The sequence below is a fragment of the Lampetra planeri genome, chromosome 25 (assembly GCF_965212315.1).
Source record: "Lampetra planeri chromosome 25, kcLamPlan1.2.h2, whole genome shotgun sequence".
Classification (NCBI taxonomy): domain Eukaryota; kingdom Metazoa; phylum Chordata; class Hyperoartia; order Petromyzontiformes; family Petromyzontidae; genus Lampetra; species Lampetra planeri.
This window is the reverse complement of record NC_136131.1, coordinates 5985978-6003631: the sequence shown is the minus strand read 5'-3', so window position 1 is coordinate 6003631 and position 17654 is coordinate 5985978. Positions and strand designations below refer to the sequence as shown.

General features: G+C 56.1%; 1 protein-coding gene across 4 annotated transcripts; it reads left to right on the top strand.

The window, feature by feature from the left end:
- Nucleotides 1–201: 201 nt before the first annotated feature.
- Nucleotides 202–16964, top strand: LOC144727281 (kinesin light chain 1-like). 4 transcript variants are annotated; one of them, XM_078606005.1, is made up of 14 exons: nucleotides 202–323; nucleotides 9053–9359; nucleotides 9668–9898; nucleotides 10412–10487; nucleotides 10580–10802; nucleotides 11635–11722; nucleotides 12181–12282; nucleotides 12777–12950; nucleotides 13064–13163; nucleotides 13456–13505; nucleotides 14208–14266; nucleotides 14729–14837; nucleotides 15534–15671; nucleotides 15980–16964. In XM_078606005.1, the coding sequence occupies exons 2-14, from the start codon at nucleotides 9072–9074 to the stop codon at nucleotides 15983–15985; spliced, it is 1644 nt and encodes a 547-aa protein (XP_078462131.1). In that variant the 5' UTR covers nucleotides 202–323; nucleotides 9053–9071; the 3' UTR covers nucleotides 15986–16964. The 4 variants fall into 4 exon arrangements, with proteins under 4 accessions (XP_078462131.1, XP_078462129.1, XP_078462128.1 ...); XM_078606003.1 differs by lacking the exon at nucleotides 202–323 and adding an exon at nucleotides 3317–3424 and having other exon boundaries at nucleotides 15555–15671; XM_078606002.1 differs by lacking the exon at nucleotides 202–323 and adding an exon at nucleotides 3317–3424.
- Nucleotides 16965–17654: the final 690 nt, after the last annotated feature.

The window sequence follows — 17654 nt, the reverse complement described above, 5'->3', positions numbered from 1 at the left end:
GACGTGAGATCAGGGGGGGGTACATGGGACATGGGCCCCGGTGCCCTCGATCTGGCACCACGAGCTCCACGAGGCGAACCGTGACCCCGACGCGGGGCACGCTGGGATGACGTCACGCTGTAGCCGAGCGGCCGAGCCGGGAGCGCACGGAGCTCTGCGCGTTTCCATCGCTACCCCCGTTACCCGAGCAACCCCGTTACCCTAGCAACCCCGTTACCGCGTTAACCACCACCGTGACACCACTCGATACCCTCGGCATTGCGCGTGGCGTCTCGCGGGCGCGCGAAGTGAGTCCAGAGCGGCCACAAATCCTGCAGCCGCGGGTAGGTGTCGTGCGGTGGGGGGGGAGATGATGGTGATGATGGTGTTGATGATGACGGTAGTGATGGTTGTGATGATGGGTCGTGGTGGTTAGAGTGACGGTAATGATGTTGCTAGTGATGTTCGTGATGGTGATTGGTGGTGGTGATGGTGATGTCGATGCTGATGGTATTGATGATGTTTGGTAGGAATGGTGGTGGTATTATTGCAGATCGTATTGATGATGACGGTAGTGATGGTTGTGATGATGGGTAGTGGTGGTTAGAGTGAATGTAATGATGTTGCTTGTGATGTTCGTGGTGATGTTCGTGATGGTGATTGTTGGTAGTGATGGTGGTGATGTTGATGCTGATGGTATTGATGATGGTTGGTAGTAATGGTGGTGGTGGTATTATTGCAGATCGTATTGATGATGATGATGATGATGGTAGTGATGATGGGTCGTGGTGGTTAGAGTGAATGTAATGATGTTGCTAGTGATGTTCGTGATGTTAGTAGTGATGATGTTCGTGATGGTGATTGTTGGTCGTGATGGTGGTGGTGATGTTAGCGATGGTTGTTGATAATGAGCAGTGACGATGGTGATGGGAATTATGATGTTGGCAGTGATGATGTGGTGATGGTGATGATGTGGCAGTGATGATGTGGTGGTGATGGTGATGATGGTTTGCCCGTTAATGTGCCAACGAGCACCGCAATGAGATCCGCTCACCTGCCCAATCACACAAAGCGCGTGCGGTGATGGCGATGATGATCGTGGTAATGATGTTGGTAGTTTATGGTGATGATAGTAAATGTGGTGGTGATTATTATATCCATTATGTAGTCGTACTAGTAATATATAATTTCACCCGTAGATTAAATGTTGGTGGTGGTGGCGGTGGTGGCGATGGTGGTAAGTTGGTGATGGTCGTGATTCGATTGAGCCGACAGGGCCCCTCTGCTGTGTCGCGGTGGTGGCCGTGCCCTGGCCCTCGTCATGAATGTTTCTTGTCTCTGTAATGTTGAGTGAGACAAGAAGGAGCGGCGTGGTGATGAGCATGGATGTTGATGGGCCTGGGATAGCAATATTTGGATTTTTTTCTGGTGATGGGTGTTGGCTGACAACATTGAGTAGTGGCTCATAATGGTGAGTAACGGCAGGTGATAGAACGATGGTTGTGTTGGCTCGTGATGATGTCCTGGTGATATTGAGTGATGTCAGGTAATATTGGTTGGCGAGGAGTTTACATTTTTTTACCTACGTGACTTTACCGAAAAAAACAAAGAGTATGAATCCTTGCAGTCACGAAAACTTCAAATCTAGAGTTGATGTTGATCAGTTGGTGATGTTGGTAATATCTGCTGATAAGCTGGTGGTAATGAGTGATGATTAGTGATGCTCGTGGGTGATGAATTGGCGATGGCCTGACGATGGTTGGTGGCACCTACCGAGTTTTCTGCCGAGCAGATTCGGAGCTGCTTGGTGTGAGGTTCTGGGTGTCTTATTACACAGGGTTATTACACAGCCACGGCAAGTTAAGGGCCAAGGTGACTTCCTGCTGCTCAAATGATCGTGGAGGCATCGAAACTCATCTCCTGTTTACAGCCCTACATAACCAGTGATGGAAATTCCACATTCCTATGTCGGGGCCCAGTCTATGCATAGGACAACCACTGTTGTCTCTCCCCAAAAAATGGTCGTTATTTTATCGACCCCGTCGGGATAAAGGTTTGCCTCAACCAGCCTCAACCAAGATTTGAACTCGCAGCCTTCCGATTGCGAGGCGGTCACTCTCCCGATGAGCCTTGAAAAGAGATGCAGGGATTGATCCTGGACACTGACGTCCATGGCGCTAGGGGAATGGCTCTGTTGAATTGGTGGCCTGGAAATTGAGTAACATGTCGCTGTGTATCTGTGAGTGCCGTGCCCCCGTTGCCACCCCAGCTCTGTCCGCGCCGCTGAACTGAGTAGTGATTTCATGATTTTTCATCTCCTATAAGAGCTCGGATTTCTGGGAGAAAGACGCGGCGAGCAGTGACACAAACGCACGGGAGACTGACACACGGGGTGGTTAGTGGCACAGGGATACGGGGTTAAACAAAGATAGATAGACGCAAGGACAGTGAGACCAAGGGTAGTGATACAGGGATAACAGGGACAGTGACACAGGGATACGGGCAGATACATAGGGATAGCCACACACGTAGTGACACATGGACATGGGGTAGTGGCACAGGGACACGTAGATACAGGGATATACATGGCAGTGACACAAATGGTAGTGACACGGATACACACAAGCATCGTGATACAGGGACACGCGTAGACACAGGGATAGACTCAAGGACAATGACAGTGACACCAAAGGTCGTGACACATGGACATGGGGTCGTGGCATAGGGACACGGGTAGATACAGGGCTAGGCACGACAGTGACACAAAGGGGAGTGACACGGATACACACACAGGCAGAGTGACACAGGGACACGGGTAGACGCAGGGATAGACGCATGGACAGTGACACACGTGGTAGTGAAACAGGAACAGTGGCACATGGGCACACACACGGACAGTGGCACAGGGGTTGTTGGGTGTCCCCAGCAGCTGCAGCGCTGTGTGAGCTCCTGGGCGGGAAATGCGGAGTGGTCGTAAGGCAGACAGCACCGTGCCCCCCGCGGGAGGGGGCTTGGGGGAGGGGGCTTTGGGGGGAGGCTGGGGGGGGGGGCTTGGGGGGTAGGGCCGGGGAGGGGGGAGAGGGATGGGGGGAGATGAGAGAGGGATGGGGGGAGGGGGGAGAGGGATGGGGGGAGGGGGGAAAGAGGGATGGGGGGAGAGGGGAGATGGGAGAGGGATGGGGAGAGGGATGGGGAGAGGGGGGGGGAGAGGGATGGGGAGAGGGGGGGGAGAGGGGGGGGAGAGGGATGGGGGGGGGAGATGGGAGAGGGATGGGGGGGGAGAGGGATGGGGAGAGAGGGATGGGGGGGGGTCTCGTGGAGGCTGCAGCCCGAGAGCGGAGAGCGCTGCGATGACGTCACCGCGGCTGCGTTTCCCCCTTGCGCAAGGCGGGTGCAGGTGTCCTGCTGCGCGGCTGCAGCGGTGTGCGTCGGGGAGCTTGTGGGGGTAGGTGCTGTGTGTCGAGGTGTGTGTGTGGCTTTGTATTGGTGTGTGGATGAGTGTGGGTGCGTATTAGGGTGTGTGGTTGTGGCTATAGGGTGCGGTGGGGGTGGAGGTTTTGAGTTGTTGTGCACAGCGGTGGAGGTTGTGCACGGCACGTGGTGCTGTGCGTGCGTTGTGGCCGCGTCTCAGGTTTAAATGGTCGCGTGTTGCGGCTGTCGTGGTGTGTGTGAAGCGTGGGGGGGGGGGGTGTCGTGCTACGAACCCGGCAATCCGAGCATTAGTGACGGTTCATCTGAACCTGTTCTGGGCCTCCCCTAGATCAACTCGGCCTCAAATGAGTGCCTGGTTTGGTGTGTAAAACATAATCACTGGGGAGAAAAAGGCGGCCGGGCGTGGTGTTGGCCACCCATCCCCTCGCGTGTCTTAGGTGCTTGCGAACAGCACTTGCCTTAAGAATCTGTTCAGGCTATAATGGGGGGGTCTTTGTCTCCGTGTGCGAGGTGCATGTGGGGGGGGGGGGGTAGCTCGCCCCTTGTGTTATCTCGCGGCTGCGTGGGGGGGGGGGTCCTGCATGAGAGCCCCCCCCCTAACCCCCACCCCCCACCATCACCCCCCACCATCACCCCCCACCATCACCCCCCACTCCCCATCACCCCCCACTCTCCATCCCCCCCACTCCCCATCCCCCTACTCCCCATCACCCCCCACTCCCCATCCCTCGCTTCCCGTTCCCCGTGACGCCACCCGCGCCGCATGCGCATCAGCTCCGGCGCCCGGGCGAGACGGCAGCAGCAGCGACAGCATCAGCGGGTAGCAGCATCACCCCCCAGCCTCACCCCCAGCCTCACCAGAATCACCCCCAACCTCACCAGAATCACCCCCAGCCTCACCAGAATCACCCCCAACCTCACCAGAATCACCCCCAGCCTCACCAGAATCACCCCCCAACCTCACCAGAATCACCCCCAGCCTCACCAGAATCACCCCCAACCTCACCAGAATCACCCCCCAGCCTCACCAGAATCACCCCCCAGCCTCACCAGAATCACCCCCCAGCCTCACCAGAATCACCCCCCAGCCTCACCAGAATCACCCCCCAGCCTCACCAGAATCACCTCCCAGCCTCACCAGAATCACCCCCCAGCCTCACCAGAATCACCCCCCAGCCTCACCCCCAACCTCACCAGAATCACCCCCCAGCCTCACCCCCAACCTCACCAGAATCACCCCCCAGCCTCACCAGAATCACCCCTCAGCCTCACCAGAATCACCCCCCAGCCTCACCAGAATCACCCCCCAGCCTCACCCCCAACCTCACCAGAATCACCCCCCAGCCTCACCCCCAACCTCACCAGAATCACCCCCCAGCCTCACCAGAATCACCCCCCAGCCTCACCAGAATCACCCCCCAGCCTCACCAGATTCACCCTCCAGCCTCACCAGAATCACCCCCCAGCCTCACCAGAATCACCCCCCAGCCTCACCAGAATCACCCCCCCCCAGCCTCACCCCCCAGCCTCACCAGTATCACCGCTATCACCGCTATCAGCAGCTGCCTTACCAGCGCTCCGAGCTCTGCGCTTACGGGGTCCAGGGGTAACGTCACCGGTGTAACGGGACACGAGAAAACGGAGTAACGTGGCCGTGTTTGGATGGATCCGCGAGCTCGGCTCTAGAGGAGCGGCGATTCCTGTGCAGAGGTGGGGGCCGCCTTTGTCTCTCCTCCTCCCTCCTCCGCGCTGCGTGGATCTCGAGTCGGGGACGGGAGGAGGAGGCCGCGGCCTCTGCAGTAGAGAGCGCAGGGGCGGGCAGCGCCGCATCGGTGTGGGCAGTTCGGAGTGTGTAGGGGTGGTGTGTGTGTCCAGGGCGTGTGGGGTGTGTGGGCAGTGTGTGTCCAGTGGGTCTGGGGTGTGGGCAGTGGGTGTGGTGTATGTGTCGTGTGTGTGTGTCCAGTGGGTGTGGGGTGTCGTGTGTGTGTGTGTGTCCAGGGCGTGTGGTGTGTGTGGGCAGTGTGTGTCGTGTGTGTCCAGTGGGTGTGCGGTGTGTGTCGTGTGGGTCCAGTGCGTGTAGTGTATGTGTCGTGTGTATGTCCAGGGTGTGTGTGGTTTGTGTGGGCAGTGTGTGTGTGTGTCCAGGGTGTGTGGTGTGTGTGGGCAGTGTGTGTGTGTCCAGTGGGTGTAGTGTGTGTGTCGTGCACTGTGTGTGTGTAGTGTGTTGTTTAGTGTGTGTGGGCGATATGTTGTGCTTTGTGTGTAGTGTGTGTGGGAGGTGTGTTGTGTACTGTGTGTGTGTAGTGTGTGTGTAGTGTGTGTGTGTAGTGTGTGTGTAAGGTGTGTAGGCGGTGTGTGTAGTGTGTGTAGGCGGAGTGTTGTGCTATGTGTGTAGTGTGTGTGGGCGGGGTGTTGGTGCATTGTACGTAGTGATCAGTGTGTGTGTGTATTGTGTGTGTGTGGTGTGTGTGTATTGTGTGTAGGCGGTGTGTGTAGTATGTGTAGGCGGAGTGTTGTGCTATGTGTGTAGTGTGTGTTGTGCTGTGTGTGTAGTGTGTGTGGGCGGGGTGTTGGTGCATTGTACGTAGTGATCAGTGTGTGTGTGTATTGTGTGTAGTGTGTGTGCATTGTGTGTAGTGTGTGTGTGTAGTGTGTGTGCATTGTGTGTAATGTGGGGAGCGGTTAGCGCGTTGCGCTACAAACCCGGCAACCCGGGTTCAATTCCCGCTCACGGCCACCACCAGTGATGATTATTTGAACCGGTCGCGGGCCTCCCCTAGGTCGACTCGGCCTCAATCGAGTACCTGGTGCGGTGTGTAAACATCGTCGCTTGGGAGACAAAGGCGGGAGGGTTTGGTGCTGGCCACCCACCCCCTCGTGTGCCATTTCGGCCTTCATAGGTGCTCGCTAACAGCACTAGCCCTAACAATCTGTTCAGGCTATACGGGGGGATTTGTGTGTGCAATGTGTATGTGTTTATTATTACTGTACAGTATTATATAATGTGTGCTTATGGTATGTGCACTGTGTGTGCACGTCCATTATCCATTCATTGTGTACATTGCGTAGTGTGTGCTTTAACGTGTATGTTTTGTGTGCACGTGTGTGTGTGTTACGTATGTGTACTGTGTGTGTGTGTGCAATTGAGTACATATCGTGTGTGAACAATGTTTGTGTTGTATGTGTATTGTGTGATGTTCACGTTGTGAATACAGCATGCGTGTTGTGTGTATTGTGTGATGTGTCCACGTTGTGAATACAGCGTGCGTGTTGCGTGTATTGTGTGATGTGTGCACGTTGTGAATACAGCGTGCGTGTTGTGTGTGATGTGTCCACGTTGTGAATACAGCGTGCGTGTTGTGTGTATTGTGTGATGTGTTCACGGGATGTAACTGATTAATGTGATTGGTGGCATCCACAACGCAGGGGTCCCACGGACTGATCATCTGTGGTGTGCGATGGCTCTGGGGGGTGGGATGCAGAGATGTGCTGTGCAGGGAAAGGTGGGGTGCAGGGAGCTGTGGGGTCCAGGAGGACACTAGGTGCAGGAGGTGGAGTCCAGGGAAGTGGGGTGCAGGAGGTGGGGTGCAGGAGGTGGGGTGCAGGAGGTGGGGTGCAGGAGGTGGAGTCCAGGGAAGTGGGGTGCAGGAGGCGGGGTGCAGGATGTGGGGTGCAGGAGGTGGGGTGCAGGAGGTGGGGTGCAGGAGGTGGGGTGCAGGAGGTGGAGTCCAGGGTAGTGGGGTGCAGGAGGCGGGGTGCAGGATGTGGGGTGCAGGAGGTGGGGTGCAGGAGGCGGGGTGCTGGAGGCGGGGTGCATGAGGCGGGGTGCAGGAGGCGGGGTGCAGGAGGCGGGGTGCAGGAGCTGGGGTGCAGGAGGTGGGGTGCAGGAGGAAACTCTGTGCAGGAGGTGGAGTCCAGGGAGCTGGGGTGCTGGGAGCTGGGGTGCAGGAGGTGGGGTTCAGGAGGTGGGGTGCAGGAGGCGGGGTGCAGGAGCTGGGGTGCAGGAAGAAACTCGGTGCAGGAGGTGGGGTGCAGGAGGTGGGTTCAGGAGGAAACTCGGTGCAGGAGGTGGAGTCCAGGGAAGTGTGGAGCCCCGAGGGAGGCAGGGTGGTGCTGGGAGGTGGGGTGCAAGAGGAGGAGGCAGGGTGCAGGGAGGAGGCTGTGGCTCGGCTGGAGGTTTCATCAGCATAAGCAGCGTCGTGACGCTTGGGAGAGACGCGCGCCTCCGAGCCGTGTGGGTTCGAGTTCGAGTTGGGGTCAGGGCTGTGAGTGGGAGTTCCATTCGGGTTAGAGTGAGTGGTAGCGGGGGCTAGGGGTCATAGAGGTAGATTACAAATACTGTCCAGTAGAACCAGCGTTAGAGTTAGTGTTGTAGGCTGTCGGGGTTTGTGGTCGGGTTAGAGGGAAATTTATGGCTAGGGATAGAATAAGAGATCGAGTCATGGTTAGATATACAGCTGAATAATGTTGGCGTTAGGTATACAGTAATTGGGATTATCGTACGGGTTAGGATTAGGCTAGAGTTATGGTTAGAGATAGGGTTAGAGTTCGAATCAGTGTTAGTGTTCTGCTTGTGGCTCTGAGCGTCTTTCGCTAAAAAGAGCCGAGTGATGTCATGACCTTGGGGGGGGATGGGGGAGCAAGGGGGTGGGGGCGGGGGATCGATGCTCGACGCGAGGAAGCGCCGATGGGGCTGGGAGAGCGGGGACAGCGCCCGGGAAGGGCGTCGGCTGCGGTCGATACTTGTGATGATGATGGCTACTGATGGTAGTGCTGATGGTGGTGGTGATTGTGTTGGCGTGGGTGCTGGTGAATGTGGTGGTGATGTGGGGAGCGGTAGTGTAGCGGTTAGCGCACGCCGCGCTACGAACCCGGCGGCCCGAGTTCGATTCCCGCTGTCGTCTGGCACCAGTGACGATTATATTATCTTAACCGGTCCTGGGATTTCCCTCGGTTGACTAAAATGAGTACCTAGTGCGGTGTGTAAACATTGCCACTCGGGAGACAAAGGTGGCCAGGTGTGGTTCTGGCCACCAACCTCCTCCGTGTGCCGTGCCGGCCTTTATAGATGCTTGCTCACAGCACTTGCCCCAAAAAGTCTGTTATGGCTATACGGGGGATATTTGTCTTTGCTGGTTATTATTATTATTCCACTAATTTTCCCAGGAAAGTCTCGCTGAGTCTCAAGACTCATTTTCAGGAAGGTCCTGTTCAGTTTTCGCAGGAGGGGCTGATGTTTTTGGTATTTGTAATGCCAGTTGAGTAATTTGCAGGTTAATTTTCAGCACTGAGATATTTTGTCCAATAACAGTTAAATTGTGGTTTTGTTTTAGCTATGGGAAGAAACCAGAGAACCCAGAAAAAAAACTCAATTAGAAAAGGGGGAGCACATACAAACTCCACTCACTCAAAATCACACACACACCCGCGCGTGCACATACACATACACACACACACGCACTCACACACTCATTCAGACACTCACTGTAGCGCTCACCCACATACACACTCTGCAGAACAGGGGGGTGATATATTTCAAACCCAGGCCATTCTTGTTGTGAGGCTCAAGTGTTGCCACCGTGCCACACTGCTGCCCTTGATGTTACGGTAACGGTGGTGCCCTCGGTGCCGTGCGGTGCAGTGCAGCTGACGCCGAGGCCATGTCGACCGTGGTGTTGGTGCGCGAGGAGCGGCCCAGCCGCCTGTCGCAAGAGGAGATCCTGTCGGGCACGCGCACCGTCATGCAGGGGCTGGAGGCGCTGCGCGGGGAGCACACGCTGCTGCTGCACACGCTGCTGGAGGCGCTGGCACGTCCGCACCACGCCGCCACGGTGCGTGGGCACAACCGCGATGAGGACGGAGATGAGGATGATGACGTCGTCACCGAGAAGACGCAGCTCGTCAAAAAGAGCCTCGACATGATCGACCTGGGGCTTGGGGAAGCGCAGGTGAGGGCTTGCGGGACAAGCGGCCGAGCGATTGGACAAGCGAGTGAGTGAATGGGCTGTGGAGGGAGCGGGCAGGTGAATGAGATAATCTGCGAGTGGTCGGACGGGAGTGCAAGTTGACGAGTGGGCTTTTTGGGCTGGTGGACTGTGGGGTGAGCAGGTAGGCGTAAGTTTGGGTGAGTGGGTGAGTAGTCAGGGGAACTAAAAGACAGTTGGATTGGCCGGCAGGGCAGGCAAGCCCGACTCGGGCCGACGCCAGCTCGTGTTTCCAGTCTGCGCTCTCGAGCCTCTCCCGCTGCCCACCCCAGGTGATGATGGCGCTGACAAACCACCTGAACTCGATGGAGTCGGAGAAGCAGAAGCTGCGAGCACAGGTGCGGCGCCTGTGCCAGGAGAACCAGTGGCTGCGCGACGAGCTTGCCGGCACGCAGCAGAAGCTGCAGCGCAGCGAGCAGGCCGTGGCGCAGCTCGAGGAGGAGAAGAAGCACCTGGAGTTCATGAGCCAGATGCGCAAATACGACGATGACCTCTCTCCCTCGGTGAGCCTCACCGCACCGTCCCTGCAACACCGCTGTGGCTACATTACCCCCCACCCACATCGTTACAGCCGCACTGGACACACCATTGCGGCCACATTGTTTTTCGGCCACACCGCTCGCTGCTGCTACACTATCCTGGCCAAACCACACGGGCTACGTCACACCGATATTTGTGGATGTACGTGTGTCTGGGTTTGTCCGAGTATATGTGTATACAGGAGTGGTAGTGTAGCGATTGGTGTGCTGTGCTACCAACCAGGCAACCCGAGTTCGATTCCCACTCACCACCAACTTTAGGTGATCAATATCTAAAGTGGTCGTGGGCTTCTCCTAGGTCGACTTAGCCTCAAATGGGTACCTGGTGCAATGTGTAAACATCAGCAGTGAGGCAGCAAATGTGGCGTGCGTGGTGCTAGCCACACACCCATTCGTGTGCCGTGCCTGCTAACAGCATTTGTCCCAAGAGTCTGTTTAAGCTCTCGGGGGATCTTGGCCTTTGTGTGTGCATTGCAGGACGACAAGGATTCCGTGTGCTCACGGGGAACTCTGGACGAGCTCTTCCGTGGGGAGGAGTCCCTCAGCGACCAAGGTGAGCTCACAAACTCGCCTCACTCGCATGCACGCGCATGCACGTATGCATACGTGTGTGTGAAATGCATGCCTGTGTGCGTGGCCCCGCAGTGCACGTGAGCAGTGCGGCATCGGTGGGCGCGCTCCAGGCTGGTTACGAGATCCCGGCGCGGCTCAAGACACTCCACAACCTGGTGATCCAGTATGCATCGCAGGGCCGCTACGAGGTGGCCGTGCCGCTGTGCAAGCAGGCGCTCGAGGACCTGGAGAAGACGAGCGGCCACGACCACCCGGATGTGGCCACCATGCTCAACATCCTGGCTCTCGTCTACCGGTGAAGCACGACTCGTAACACCAACGCACGCACGCACACGCCTCGTAACACGCACACACACACAACGTGCTGTTGGTATACAGTGGTACCTCGGTATACGTCGTTAATTCGTTCCGGAAGGTAGGACTTGTACTGAAAATGACGAATACCAAACAAATTTTTCCCATAAGAAATAAAGGGAAAGGAAATAATCTGTTCCAGAGTATAAGAAATTATATTTTATATGGCATATTATACATTAATAGGATTGTATAAAATAATTTAGACACTACTTATTACTAAAATGCATACATACATTTTAAAAAATGCATAAATAAATTAAAATAAAATAAAATGTAACATCACTTTACCTTGCTGAGAGGAGTTGATAGCCTACGAGGATGGTGGTGAGGAAGGGGAGGAGGAGGAGATGTTATTTTTTGGAAGGAGAGTCCCCTTCCATTAGAACTTCAGGAAGCTGAAATTCTGGGTTTTTTTCTCTTTTATGCCTTTTTTTTTATTTGGACCTGGTTGAGGCTCACCAGGTTTGAGTTTTACTAAAAACCTGCCCATTGAAGTTTGTTTTTGCCTTTTTCAAAGAATGTTCCTGAAGTGTGACATTGTCTGGTCATTCCACACAATACTGTTACGCCTTGTTAGAGCCGTAACTGTGTTGTGTACGCGGGTATTGTACGCGGTGACTCATCCCGACCCATACAAGTTTTAGCAAGCGCGTCGTATCCCAAGCCAAGACATTTTTTTCTCGTTAAAACACGACGTATACCAAATTCGACGTATGCCAAAGCAGTCGTATACCGAGGTATGACTGTATTTTGCCCATGTCGCCGCCCAGGGATCAGAACATGTACAAGGAGGCTGCCAAGATGCTGAACGACGCCCTCGCCATCCGGGAAAAAACCCTTGGAAAAGATCACCCAGCCGTGAGTACCGTAGTCCACCACCACCACAACCAAACAAAGACAAAGATCCCCCATGTCGCCTTACCAGATTTTTGGAGCAAATGTTGTTAGCAGGCACCTATGAAGGACGGTACGCGAGGGGGTGGGTGGCCAGGACCACACCTGGCCGCCATTGTCTCCCTAGTGGCGATGTTTATACACTGCACCAGGTACTCATTTTGAGGCTGAGTGGACCTAGGGGAGGCCCAGGACCAGTTCAGATAATCGTCACTGGTGTTGGCCGTGAGCGAGAATCGAACTCAGGTCACCGGGTTCATGGCGCAGCATGCTAACCGCTGCACTACCGCTCCCATACACAGACTCCATCTTACACGCACACGATCACATACGCACACACACCATCACACAGACGCACACACCATCACACACCCAGTCCTCACCATACGCGCTCACGTACTGTGGGCCACGTCTCCCTGCAGGTGGCGGCCACCCTCAACAACCTGGCCGTGCTCTATGGCAAGCGCGGCAAGTACAAGGAGGCTGAGCCGCTCTGCAAGAAGGCCCTGGAGATCCGCGAGAAGGTGGGTGCACGCGTGTGGAATAAGAGTGTGCGTGCGTTTGTGCGAGTGTGTGCATGCGTGAGTCTGCATGTGTACGTGTGCGAATGCTTGTGCGTTAGTGTGTGCGCGTGTGTGGGGAGCAGTGGCGTAGTGATAAGCAAGTTGGGCTGTGAACCTGATGACCCGAGATTGATTTTCACTCACGGCCAACATCAGTGCTGGATATCCAAACCAGTCCAGCACACGTCCCGTCAGTCATCCCAGCCTCAACACGAGTGTCTGCTGCGGTGTGTAAAAGTCAGGGAGACGCAGGAGGCCCGGCGTGTCAGTCATCCCAGCCTCAACACGAGTGTCTGCTGTGGTGTGTAAAAGTCAGGGAGACGCAGACGGCCCGGCGCAGCGCTGACCACACCCACCCCTCGTAGGTGCACCGTGCCGGCCTTCGTTGAAATTCGACAGCAGTTGCTCCAACAGTTTGCATGGGCTACATGGGGGACCTTTGTCTTTGTGTGTAGGCGCTAGGCAAGGACCACCCGGACGTGGCAAAGCAGCTGAACAACCTGGCGCTGCTCTGCCAGAATCAGAGCAAGTATGGAGAGGTGGAGCACTACTACCAGCGCGCACTCGACATCTATGAGGGGCGGCTGGGCCCCGACGACCCCAATGTGGCCAAGACCAAGAACAACCTGGTGCGTGCGGGTACACGTGTGTGTGTGTGCGCTCGTGTGAGTACACGTGTGTGTGCGCTTGTGTGAGTACACGCGCGTGTGTGTGAGTACATGTAAATGTGTGTGCGCTGCAGGCATCCTGCTTCCTGAAGCAGGGCAAGTACAAGGCAGCGGAGGCGCTGTACAAGGAGATCCTCACTCGGGCTCACGAGCGCGAGTTCGGCGCCATTAACGGTAAGAAGCCACGCCACGCTCGGTGAGGCTCGGAGTAGAGCTCGGGGCGAGGCTTTGGGTGAAGGCGAGGGTCAATCTGCATGGGTAGAGCTCAGTGGGAATGCCGGAGTGGGTGTAGCTGGGCGGTGGAAGCATTGTTTGGTTACGGGTTAGGGTTCGATTAGCGTGAAGGTTGGGTTAGGGTTGGGTGTCGTGCTGGTTGTGTGTGAGAAGTGAGAACGGCGGGTGTTGTGGTGTGCTCACTCTGGGCGCCGTGCTTGTGTTGGGTGGCGCTGCCCTGTGGCTCCTGCAGGAGAAAACAAACCCATCTGGATGCACGCGGAGGAGCGCGAGGAGACAAAGGTGCGCAGCCAGACGTGGCACAACACACACACACAGTGGCATAACACACACACAGCGGCACAATATACGCACATGATCGCTGTGACGCATGGCACCGTGGATCGTGTGCGCGTGTCTGTGTGGGGAACGGTGGCGTAGCGGCTTGTGCACTGCACGACAAACCTGCCAATCCGAGTTCGATTTCTGCTCATGGCCAACACCAGTAATGGTTATCTGAATTGGTCCTGGGCCTCCTCTAGGTCAACTGGGCCTCAAAGAAATACAGTAAAACCTTGGATTGCGAGTAACTTGGTCTGCAAGTGTTTTGCAAGACGAGCAAAAATTTTAAATAAATATTAATTTGATAAACGAGCGAGGTCTTGCAATACGAGTAATACGTATACGCTTTGTCTGCCGAGCGTCACGTGACCACAACTGATATACGAGTGCTTTGATATACGAGTGCTTTGGATTACAAACACGTTTCCGGAACGAATTATGCTCGCAATCCAAGGTTTTGCTGTACCTGGTACGGTGTGTAAACATCCCCTAGGGAGGAAATGGCGGCCAGGCGTAGTACTGTCCACCCACAACACTCGTTTGCCGTATCGGCCGTCATAGATTCTCGCTAACAGCACTTGCCCCAAAAGCCTGTTAAGGCTATATGGGGGATCTTTGACTTTGTCTTTGTGTGTGTGTGTGGCTGACGGTGCCGTGCGCCAGGGCAAGGGCTGGAATGCTGTGAAGGAAAACGGGTGGTACCGCACCTGCAGCATCAACAGGTGCATCCCACGCAACAGCCCTGGGCTCATCCGCATTACAATAGGCTCGTTCGGAACGAGTGCAATCGAAGTGCGGTCACCTTCACTTCAGCTGACAGGACTGCACTTGATTAAGTTATAATTGACCCCAGGTCTGTTACACATTCCAACCTCAATTCCCTCACCTCAGCCTTTCACCTGTACTTGGTGGCAAGATGGCATAGTGATACCACTGGTGCCTCGCAGCAAGAATCGCCTGGGTTCGATTTCTGTTGACGACCAATAACAGTGGCGAATATCTTAACCAGTCCCGGGCCCTCCCCTAGGTCATCTCAGCCTTTAATGTTAGAGTACCTGTTGCGGTGTGGCCTCCCACCCCCTTGCATCCCATGCCAGCCTTGCGAGCAGCACTTGCTCCTTTATTCTGTTCAGGCTGTACGGGGGATCGTTGACTTTATACCTGTGGTGTGTGCGTGCGTACAGCCCAACTCTGGCCACAACTTTGAAGAACCTGGGAGCTCTCTACCGGCGGCAGGGGAAACTGGAGGCGGCCGAGACGCTCGAGGAGTTTGCCTCTCACTCGCGCAAACAGGTGAGCCCCCGGAACTCCCCGGAGATTGAACGGCTCGGGCAAGGGGTCGGGCAAGCGGTGGAGAGAGGGTTCTAGAGAGGGGGTCGGGTAAGGGGACGAGAAAAAGGTTGGAAAAGAGGTCGAAAACGAGGTCAAGAGAGGAGTCACTCCCCCGCCTTTGGTTTCTGGCCGCCTCGTCATCTGTGAGTGCAATTGACATTGGGCTGTGAATTTATTTGAGGCGTAAGCGTGTGGGTGTGTGTGTGTGTGATCTTGTGTGTGAATGGATGTATACTGTTCACGCGCGCACGTGTTTGTGGTGGGGATGTGTGTGATCGTGTAACTGTGAGTACGCACACCTGTGCACGTGTGTTCGCATGTGTGTGCGCGTGTATTTGTTGTGCGTGTGTGAATGTGTACCTGTTGTCACGCACCCGTGCGCATGTGTGCACGTGTGTGCACGTGCTTGTTCGCTGCGATTGCTGCTTCCGCCGCTGCTGCTGCCGCCGCTGCTTCTGCCGATGCTGCTGCTGTGGATGCTGCTGTTGCGGCTGCCGCCGCTGCTGCTGCCGCCGCTGCTTCTGCCGATGCTGTTGCTGCGGATGCTGCTGGTGCTGCTGCTGCCGCCGCTGCTGCTGCCGCCGCTGCTGCCGCTGCTGCTGCTGCCGATGCTGCTGCTGCGGATGCTGCTGGTGCTGCTGCGGCTGCTGCACACAGGTGCTGGACTTTGTGCACCAGACCCGCGTGGCCGACATCCTCAACGAGCGCATGGTGAAGGCCGAGAAGCGGCAAAGCCGCGACGGGGCCCCTCCCCCTCCCTCCGATGTCATGAAGTACGAGAGCAGCTCCGAGGAGGTACGCCACGCAGGGCGGGAGGGGGCACTGGTCACGTGAGCTGAGGGAGAGGACACGGGTCATGCAGGGAGGGTACCTTTGGCATGGTGGATGGGGGACGGACAGGGACTCCGCAGGTGTTATGTGGGATCATGGATCTTGTTGGAGCACAGGTGCCATGCGAATGGAGGAGGGATGCACAGGTCATGTTGAGGGGTGGGGTCACATAGGTGGAGAGAGGGGTCATGTGGGCTGCTGCGATGGTGTTGGTGGAGTCACATTCTCTGTCTCTCCCCTCTCTTGTCTCCCTCTTCTCTCTCCCTTCCCAGGACTGAACCGTGGGGACACGCCGAGCTGACCGCCTTGTCGCAAAGGAACTTAGGATTCCTATAATTACTGTATAATGATAATTTGCTATAATGAATCAATGTTGTTTGTCTTATTTATGAAACACGTATGTATTGTCCAAAATGTGATGCACACGCACGCACACACGCGGTATCTACTTGGTGAATGTCGCTGTGACTGCCCGCGTCGCTGCTGTTTTGGTAGAGCTAGTGCTAGCGCTGTAGAGGTGGTGGTGAGTACTGAGTACCTGTGAGTACCTGTGTACCCGAGCTTGAGCTGTGATGCTGTCGCTGTGGGGTGGGTGACCGAGGCCCCGGGCTCCCATCCACGACCCTGGGGCGGCACATGAGGAGTGCCCGCTGCCCTATCCCCTTTTTTGCCCTTTGGCAATGACTGTGCCCACTGCCCCTATCCACTGCCTCGTGTACCATGCTCCCAGTCCACTTTTGCCCCATTTTCCCCATCCACCGCCCTTTGTTATATTCTTCATATTGGCTGTCGTGCCGTGTATCCGTTGACCCTTGCCCTGTCTCCCCTGCCCACTTGCCCGAGACGTGGGCTGCCGCACTGTCCCCGATCCCCTCCCCCCAAAGCGGTGATCACATGGCCGGGACCCACATCCCCCTTCCCAGTTCCCCGGTTTCCGAGCCAGCCTCCCATCCTTTCGTCTGCCCGAGCCAAGACCCCCCTCCCAACAACCCCCCTTCGCCATGCGGGCCAGTGCAGCCTCCGCCGGCCATCATGAAACGGCCCCTGCTGTACCGGCTCGATGCCATCGTGACACGCAGAAGTGAGACTTGGGCCGCCCTCTGGCCCGAACTTAACCCTTTAGCCAATCTCCCAGACTGAGCCCCTGTGCCTCCCTGTGGAAGCCCTACGCCTGTATCGGGTCCCGTGGCCACGGACCGCTCCGTGCGTGCCGCATGGGGGCCGCGCGCTCTCCGCGTGAATAAAGAACCGAGCTGAGATTGCGTCCTGCGTACACTGAGTTGCGTGAGCAGAGGTCATGGGGGAGTCGTGGGGTCATGGCGGAATTGTGGGGTCACGTGGCACTTGGGGTCATGAGGGTCGTGGGTTCACGAGGGACGAGGGGTCATTTGGGACGTGAGAACCTCCAAATAAAATTACAGCAAAAACAACCACATTACAGAACTATAAAAACAGGCCGCTCAGATGTTGAGAAAATGTTTCCAATTTGTACTTCGAGGTGTGAATAGAATGAGTGGAAGTGGAACCTTGGACTCATTCTTCCAGTTTTAAACCTAAATGCAGAATTCTTCACTGCTGCCTTGTACCTCTGGGAGCCTCTATATGCAGGGGCTTTACACTGGAGACCCCCATAGCTTGTGAACATGTACTGAGAAGTTCCCGGGACGCACTCAGAGACGGAGGTAGGGTTAAGGGCTTCCGCCAAAGGTCTATTAACGTTTGGGAGTACACCAGTGTGTAACAACTTCCCAGGGGTTAGGGGTCCCGAGCTAGGTCCCACTGGGTCCCAACACAGCCGGCTTGCCCTGTGTCGTCTCCTCTGCGCCGGCCGTGGGATCAGCCAACACGGCCGACCTAGGAGCACAGCCACGTCCAGCCCTGGCGCTGTGCTATCTCCACTGTCCCTACCCTCTTGACCCTGGCTCCCCGTTTCACCCTCTCTCGACC

Excerpts from the sequence above, each read along its gene's own strand:
- LOC144727281 (XM_078606002.1), top strand. The coding sequence starts at position 3,330 with ATGACGTCACCGCGGCTGCGTTTCCCCCTTGCGCAAGGCGGGTGCAGG. Across the intron at positions 9,360-9,667 it reads TGGGGCTTGGGGAAGCGCAG|GTGATGATGGCGCTGACAAA; the intron begins GTGAGGGCTTGC and ends TGCCCACCCCAG. Across the intron at positions 14,838-15,533 it reads CCTCTCACTCGCGCAAACAG|GTGCTGGACTTTGTGCACCA; the intron begins GTGAGCCCCCGG and ends TGCTGCACACAG.